General features: G+C 31.5%; 2 protein-coding genes across 4 annotated transcripts; both read left to right on the top strand.

Annotated features, from left to right (window-relative positions):
• The first annotated feature begins 802 nt into the window (after window positions 1-802).
• Window positions 803-3,011, top strand: LOC113512634 (uncharacterized). 2 transcript variants are annotated; one of them, XM_052903404.1, is made up of 3 exons: window positions 803-950; window positions 1,719-1,929; window positions 2,587-3,010. In XM_052903404.1, exons 1-3 carry the CDS (start codon window positions 939-941, stop codon window positions 2,823-2,825), a joined length of 462 nt encoding a protein of 153 aa, XP_052759364.1. In that variant the 5' UTR covers window positions 803-938; the 3' UTR covers window positions 2,826-3,010. The 2 variants fall into 2 exon arrangements, with proteins under 2 accessions (XP_052759364.1, XP_052759363.1); XM_052903403.1 differs by lacking the exon at window positions 803-950 and adding an exon at window positions 1,084-1,225 and having other exon boundaries at window positions 2,587-3,011.
• A 233-nt stretch (window positions 3,012-3,244) lies between these two features.
• Window positions 3,245-7,973, top strand: LOC113512017 (ankyrin repeat domain-containing protein 27-like). 2 transcript variants are annotated; one of them, XM_052903488.1, is made up of 3 exons: window positions 3,245-3,804; window positions 3,913-4,575; window positions 4,786-7,973. In XM_052903488.1, exon 3 carries the CDS (start codon window positions 4,788-4,790, stop codon window positions 7,530-7,532), a length of 2,745 nt encoding a protein of 914 aa, XP_052759448.1. In that variant the 5' UTR covers window positions 3,245-3,804; window positions 3,913-4,575; window positions 4,786-4,787; the 3' UTR covers window positions 7,533-7,973. The 2 variants fall into 2 exon arrangements, with proteins under 2 accessions (XP_052759448.1, XP_026751581.2); XM_026895780.3 differs by lacking the exon at window positions 3,913-4,575.
• Window positions 7,974-9,139: the final 1,166 nt, after the last annotated feature.

Genomic DNA, 9,139 nt, shown 5'->3' with positions numbered 1-9,139 from the left:
TAACGCTGGCGGAGCACCAGTGAAAGGTGATAGATGAGAATGAAAACATGCCAGTTAGCCTATCATGATGAATTCATCAGGAATTAACCATGATAGTTTCCAGGGAGAACCGCGAGGAGGTCGACCTGGTTGGGTATATTGCTAGCAATGGGATTCTCAGTCGCCATTACTAACAATCCCTTTCCCCCCGTAAGATATCTATTAGAATCCGAAATACTGGACCATAACTCCTATAAGGCTCTTGATAATAATAGTAACTGGCGATCCGCGAAAGGGATCGCGGGATAGCGAGTTTGCACGGTTTTTTTTTTAATAAATAAAAAAAAATCTTTCCTCTATAACACGACAATAGATTATTAATAAAATATATATATAAATATAAATCACGTATCACGGTGTTTGTGAGCGCACTTCTCCGAAACGGCTCAACTGATTTTTATGATTTTTTTTACGTACATATATATGGTACCTACCAAATATATTCGATATGAAATATACTTTACGACCTATTTTCATACTTTTAAAAGAGAGAGCTAGATGATTAAGGTGACCCTTTCCCTATTCAATTTCTATGGCAGAACAACGTTGATCATGTCAGCTGGTGTATATTTTGTAAATTACTTTTTTTCTGTAAGTTTACATAGAAAAAGTAATTTAAATAATATTTAACATAGACATAGCTATAGTTACTTGTAGACATTTGTTGACCGGATAAACCCAACAGAATAAACATCACGAAAGTCACGGAATGTCGGTAAACATTAACACATTATGAGTAAATCAAACATGCAATGATGTTATACATATGAATAACATTTTGTTGATGGACACAATGTAGACCATACATCTACCAATATTAATTAGCAACTAGGCGTCAGTGACTATATATTAGAAAAACAAAGTGTTCTATTTCAGTCTCATGAAAATATTCATCAAATATGGAAATACGTGTAAGTCGATAACTTATTATCTAATTTGTCTAACAGTCCCTAATTTTTACTTAATTATCTTTTTTTTTTTTATTTGTGTTCTTTTCTTAACGAGATCTACACAATTATCGAAAACGACAAACACAGTATGAATGAATGGACATGTCGGTAGGGGCCGCCCTAGACGGACGTATGTCGACCAAATAGGCGACGTGCTGAAGAAGGGCCAAATTAAAAGTACCCGTAACCGGCGAGCGTGTATGAAAAGATTGATGAATGTGGAAGAAGCGAAAGAGGTTTGTTTGAATTGAAACATTTGGCGTTCCATTGTTTCTGCCTACCCTAATGGGAGACAGGCGTGACAGATATGTATGTATGTATGTACAAACACAGTAAATTCATAAAATTTCCCATTAAATATATACATAGACATCAACAATTATCTGATTTTACTAATATTATTTTAAATGTAAAAATTTGTAAAAATGTTCAGTTGTAAAGATCTTGCTGAACGCTTTTCAAATGAAATATGTTCCATCTATGAACATAATCTAAATCAAGAACAGTATCTTTATTATTTTTTCACTTATAGAAATATAATAATACCTACGTAATGTTTATTTTCCTCGTTGTCACAACACAAACAATGAAGACGTTGTCATTCAATCGCAATTTTAAGATTTAAATCATTTATAAAATAAAATGTTACCCACCTATCTATCTACCTTATAACCTACTATTATATTATCATCCATGTCTACACATATATTATATTTTTCCTTTTTTCAGAATTGCGTCACTCTGTTTTTTATAACAAATCTATTAGAATATCAGGAAGTTTGTGCAAAGGGTCAACTAACGGGTGAAACAAATGAAGACTTAAATCCATTAATGAAACTAACCAATGTTAAAGATCAAAATAATAGTTCTGAGCATGCGTTATCACGAATGAAAAGGCAATATTATGATTACAATTATGATCCTTATTATTACAGACGATGTAAGTATTGTTTTTATATACCACATGGAATGACCAACCAAATTTATATAAAAGCTATACAAGCGCAATACTAACTGTTAGCCCTCCTGCTAACGCTCATGATGCATCTTGAAAAAGGGAATCAAATTTATTATCAACTAGCTTTTACCCGCGACTTTACCCGCGTGACTGAAGTAAATAACCAAGTAGCCAAGTAGTTTCCTATCTCCATCCCTACTACCTGTATACCAAATTTTACGATTTGTTGAATCGTTCAGACACCAAAAGTAACCTTTCCATTTTCACTCAATAAAAAAAATAACCTTAGATATGTATTTTTTGACGTCTTTTTAACTCCAAGTTAAATAAAATTTCGTAAATATGTTCTTAAGTATAAGTCATTTCACAAAGAAATTTGGTGACAAATAATGTAAATCTCAATCCAATTAAATTGCACAAAAAGATATGAATCTTGGTTTTAAAATCATCAATATCGGACAGCATGAACATGATGACCATGCCATGAAATTAAAAATCCCTTCTTTATTGAATTCAATTGAAGAAATCGTGATATATGTAAATCATTTATTTACTTATATTAAGCTACGTAACAATAAGATAATTATATTATCTCTACCAAGATACCTAACTAATTTTAAACATCATCTTATATTTCAGATCCTCCTTATCCTTTACCAATTATTGTGGGATTAGGCGGTTTTGGTATAGGTACAGGCTTTGGGTATGGCGGTAGAGGTTTTGGAGGTAGAGGATTCGGTGGCAGAGGATTTGGTGGCAGAGGATTTGGTGGAAGAGGTTTCGGTGGCAGAGGATTTGGCGGTAGAGGTATTGGCGGTAGAGGTATCGGAGGACTGGGAGGTAGAGGAGGCATTGGTGGTGGACATGGCAGGGGATAAACAGAACATATATCTAAGCTGAGATCTCATATTAAAATTAATGAATTTGTATTAGACCTTTTCCTAAAGTCATTCTTAAATATACAATATTTCAAACAAATTAATTACTATTTGAATATTTCATTATAGAACCATGTTTTTTTTTATATTCTGTTCAGTGCTGTTTTTAATATATATATATATATATATATATATATATATATATATATATATATATATATATATATATATATATATATATATATATATATATATATATATATATATATATACATATATATATATATATATATATATATATATATATATATGTGTATATATATATATATTTATATACATATATGTGTATATATATATATATATATATATATATATATATATATATATATATATATATATATATGTTCTATTACCTCGTATAACTAATGTTTTACATTTATTGTCATTTATTTATAATAATGACGATTATTTAATCTACTACAAAATAAAGTTGTTAGTCTGAGTTTATTTCATATTATTTGCTATTATTTATAAGAAACTCCCGTTTAATATTAAAATATGGTAACCGAAGGTGCAGGTGCAGGTCGACCTGACAGGGTATATTGCTAACAATGACTGGCTGTCCGCCTGTGTCCGACTGTGGCTGGTAGTCCGCATTACTAACAATCCCTTCCCCCTCCCCCACAACTGTTAGTAATAGATAATAAAAAATATATAAATTTAAAGGTTGAGGGTTGCCGGTAAAAGTGCAGCGATCCCTTCCTCTGATTGAGAGTCTAATTACACACAGCGGAAAAAAGGGGGGATAAAAGGGGTAGATGAAAGAAGACAAGGATTGAGGAGACATGATGCAAGAGGAGAAAATCACCCTTCGTCTACGCCCAAGAGAACCCTGGAAGTAGGGCGGCTGTTCAATTTATGAAAAGTAGACATAAAGAGAACCAAAAGGCATTAAATTAGGGTGGTTCTACAATAGTTGGTATGTAAACTTTAAAGGAAGTAAACAAGGAAAACAAAACTTCCGATTTTTAATGACGCACATTTTAAAAGAAAAACCTGCAGTCGTATTATGAACTCTTATTTCCAGGCAGATTACGGCGTGAATTGAACTGTCTTACTAATTCATATTATGAACGCTACAAACCAGCCAGTCAGCGGTCACGTGACAGTTGAACGACATCTGTTCGTATTTTGGCTGTTTATTTCGTATTACGAGCTCCTGATTTGACATTTCTACGCGTCATTGACTATTTAAAACTTGTTTACAAACCATTCAGTTTACGGCGTCTGATATAAAAACAATGATGCAATGTGTGATTAAATTTTAAAATGTTAATTATGGATTAAATAATAAATAAAGACATTAATTTTTTTTAACTCAGCAAACTTTACTCCATCAACAATTGTTAAATTCATTTCATACCCGCTTGCTACACTAGCGCTATTCTGGAGGCATTTACAGTTTTCAAGTGCACATTTTTGCTGTTGTTCCCCTATATAAAATAGTTCTCCTTATATACGTCTATCTTTCCATAGCAATATATTTTTTATAGAATTGGTGACAATGGAATATTTTAAATTCTGGTCAGACTGTAAGAGTTAAGAATTAAAAGTCAATGTCATTAAATGACAGTGACAGTTTGTTGTGTTGGTGTTTAGTACTGGTAGTTTTGACTATGTTTTGTATAATGATTTAACTATCTTAAAAGTTAGTTAAAAATTCTATTTATATAGGAATCTTTGAAATTGAGTAAGTTTAATTATAATGTATAAAATGAAATTATATCATCGCAATAAAAAAATTAATGTTTTCATATAAATAGGTTTTTTCTATGCCCGATTACCTATGCCGCATAGACTTGATATCCAAAAAAGTTACGCTATTAACGTTTGCATTTATTGCATTCACGTTTTACATATAAAGAATTTTTAATCATTTCCCAACTTCATTTACTTTCAGAAATGGACAACGGCTACGACGAAATCCTCTCAGATAACCCATTTTTTATTGAGTTAAAAAATGAATATACAAACTTATTCCAACACTGCATAGAGCAGTCTTGGATAATATGCGTACCGCGTATTGGAAGTTTGAACACTCGAGTATTTACTATAGAGGACTTCTGCGCGCATTTACTGGTCCCGAATGATGAACTTCCCGAAACAAACTACAGTACTCTAACAGAGAAACAAGTCACAATCTCCAATAAAGTAATCACAGTGGAACTCGCTAAAGGCCTACCCCTACAAAGCCATATATTGTTTGAAGAGACTTTCTACACTGAAGATTTCATCAAATATAAAGTGTGGTGTATAGAAACTCCTCTTGAACCAGCCTCTATAACTGATGATCACGCAATATTTAAAGATTATCTCACTTCCATCAATGATTGTATTGATTTACTTTGGACGCAAGCAGCTGGTCGTCAAGTCCTTGATCAAATTGAGCATAGTGTTCACATGTTTATGAAAAAACATTCCTCTCTACCTGTAGCTATGAGCCCTTTAAGGGATATTGTTAGTGAACTATATACTCAGTGCCTTCAAATAGCATTACAAAACAGATGCCTACGAGAGAAATCTAAAGCTTGTAAACAAGTTCTTGATAATATTAAATTAGCAGTAGAATGTTATATGCAACATTTATTGTTTGATTTTTTATTCAAAACAATATGCACATGTTGTGCATATGAAGATTCTCATCTTAACAAAAAAATAAGAAATATGAGTGACATACAATTAAGAGATCTGGATATCAAAAAGGAATTGTATCATGCAGTACCTAAAGCAAAACAAATTTTATCCAAAATTAATAGTTATCATACAGTGTTAGAGAAGTTGTTGTGTATTAAACAAGCGCTTAATGCAATTAACAACATAGATACAAGTAATAATATAGTTCTATTAACTGCTGATGATTTGTTGCCTGTTTTTGTTTTCCTGGTAATTAAGTCAGGGTTACCAAACTGGTATAGTCAACTTACATTTATGAAGGAGTTTCATTTTAGTGGAGTAGGTAAAGGTGATGGTGATCAAAGTGCCTTCCTTATAACCACCCTAGAAGCTGTAATTGAACACATTCAGTCAGGAGCTTTAGCAGGTCCCCCAGACCCTGAAGCTTACTACTATGAAAGCAATCTCACCGAAGAAAATATTAATAATAACCAAAGAAAGAGTAGTCTAACCGAGTCAATATCAACATCTGATACAAATAGCAGAGATGAAACTCTAGAATACATATTTGAGTTAATTAAAGCTAATCACTCCGAACAAGTGCAATCTATATTACAAAGAAACCAAAAATATTTAAGAAATATACAACAACATCAGACAAATATATTGAAAGTAACTTTAAATGGTGATACATCAAATGATGATGATGAAAATGATGTTGACATTTATAATAAGCTTTGTCATCCATTATGTAATTGTCAAAGATGCTGTTCCAAGATATCCAAGAATGTCTTGAAAACATCTCCTACAGTGGCCTCTAGAGATAGTCATGGCCTTACAGCATTGCACATAGCATGTATACATGGTAAGGCTACTATTGTAGAATCACTAATTGATATGGGTTCAAATGTCAATGCTACAGATGTTAATGAATGTACACCATTACATTATGCATCATCTAGAGGACACCAAAATGCCTTACTTTTATTATTACATTCTGGGGCAAACATTAATGAAACAAATATTGATAAAAACACCCCACTACATTTATCTGTCAACAATGGCCACATGAACTGTGTTAAAGCAATTATATATTTTGCAGAACATAGCAGAAAAAAGGTTATAATAAATTGTGTGAATGAGAGTGGCAACACACCCTTACATTTGGCTTCTAAATGGGGATATGAAGGTATAGCCAGGTTACTTATAGAAAATGGAGCTGAGCCCTCCTTGCCAAATAAAAATAACAAAACAGCATTTGATTATGCACACAATCTGAAAATACTAAATGTATTGAAATCATGTACACCCAATTTATATGAGTATATACATATAACCAGTACTGATATCAATACACTGAATCATAAATCTGATGATTCTATAAGTCTGAAATTAAAAAAATTATATGTAAAAACGAATAAGAATAATTCATCAAATGCAGTAGAAAATTTGAAACTGATCGATAGAATATTACAAGCCATATCCTATGGTGATGTTAAGCTTGCTTGTTTTTATATGAATATTAACTATGAAGCTTTTGTAGATAATGCAAATTCTACCAAAGCTCTGTGTCACCCTTTGTGTGAATGTACAGCTTGTAAAAAAAAATGTGAAGCTTGTACAGATTTTGAAGTTAACATTTCTGATTCATTTGGCTTTACACCATTACATTATGCTGCTCGCTATGGATTAGATGAGTTGTGCAATATACTTCTACTGAATAAAGCTAATGTAAATTGTGTTAACAAAAAAGGTCAAACTCCTTTACATTTAGCCGTTTTGAATAACCACACTATTGTCATCCGCACACTTCTAGACAATGGTGCTAATATAAATGTTATAGATTCAACAGGAAATACACCATTACACGATGCAAGTGAAATGGGTCATATTGGCGCCACTAAAGTGCTACTCAGTTATAATCCAGACACAAGCATGTTGAATGGATCTGAAAAATCATCATTAGCTGTAGCAAAAGACAAAGTACATTTAACTATAATTGATTTGATAGAAAAACATAGAAGTAAAATATAAGGAAATATATTAATTTAATATAGTTAAGATCAAATTTACAAATTATCACACTTAGTCAAGTACTTAGTGCAGATTTAAAATAATTACAGTTTTATCAAACAATGTTATTTTAAATTAATTTGCATTTTATTATTGTTTGACAATAGATTTTTTTTTATTATACTAATTTAAGATTTGCTCAAAATGTTAATACTAATAAGTTTCGAAATGTACCTATTATTAATATGAAATAAAAAAAAAGCTTTAACGCTTTTCATATATTATGTACAAAATATAAAAAACTGTAAGTATGAAGTATATTATAAAGAGACCTATGAAAAGAAATAGCATAAAATTTACAAAAAAACTATCTGTATTGTAAAAATATGTATTTTCTATGTGCCATGATGTACTGAACCCACTTAAATTTATAACTAAAAGACTGACTTATTGACCTTCTAACATTGTGTTTTTTTTATTTGGTAATTTTATTTTATCTATTTCTTTAAGTATATTTTGTAATCATCACAAATGTCTATGTAGATATTTATGTACCTAGACATAATTGACAATAAATTATTTTTTTTTACTTATGACTATTTTTGAATACAAATCATTTAATACGAAAATGTACCTTAACTGATTCATAATATTATCGCCCAAATTCAGACAATGTAATGTTAGAGGAATATTTTGAAAAAAAAAAGTATTAACAACTTTCTCAAATAAATAAATTATTTACATCGTTTCGTATTAATTACTATTATAGTACTAAAAATATTTTTAAAACTTGGCAGGACGAACTGACAAAATCGAGTCTGATTTATCCAAACGAGTATGTGCTTCCACGTCCTCAAAATTCTCAGATATTTCATCGTATTTTAAAAATATTTTCAAATATATAATTTGCATTACAACACAAATCACAACAGACATAAATAAACATACACCAAAAAAAACGAGATAAAAGAATACTTATTCAATAAAAGTACATAAAAAATGAAACAATTTTTCCTTTTCGTGTGCCATAGCAACACAAAATGGTCACAACTCAGTTTATTGTTTTGCCCTCGAAAGCAAAACACTGATATTCTGCTGTGGCCAAAAGCAAAAAAGGAGACAATAAAATTATCCGTTGTCTGTATACAACATATATATACATACATTATTGGATATATATAGTCCTGGATATATCACAAAGCGTAATCTGATCTCAAACTAAGTAAAACTTTTACTGCTTACCAAGTTCACCAACCCTTTAAATTATAATTTTGTACCTACCTCCCTGTAAACTTTATTTAGTCTCTTTCAATATAACTTAAACTTATTTGTAAATAAGCGAATAATGATCCGACCAAGACAATGTTCTCCAGTCCCATTTCGAGCAGTATACCCTGTCAGGTCGGTCTCTGCCTGCTTGCTTGCATGCTTCATGCAGACCCACATACCTCGGGGGAGATATGTGGATACTGCCGGACTCTTACCGGCTAAAACCCCCCGGTATTCCTCGTCCGCCTATTGCCGGAGCCGAGGGGAACCCGCTTGAAGTCGTCCGAGACTCCGACGGACGTGGTTCTCCTTGGAAACCATCGTATTCTAATTTCAAGTGAATTCATCACAATGGGCTT

This window comes from Galleria mellonella, unplaced genomic scaffold (genome assembly GCF_026898425.1).
Source record: "Galleria mellonella isolate WM207_F2 unplaced genomic scaffold, CSIRO_AGI_GalMel_v1 utg139, whole genome shotgun sequence".
Classification (NCBI taxonomy): Eukaryota; Metazoa; Arthropoda; class Insecta; order Lepidoptera; family Pyralidae; genus Galleria; species Galleria mellonella.
This window is presented reverse-complemented; position numbering and strand designations above follow the sequence as displayed.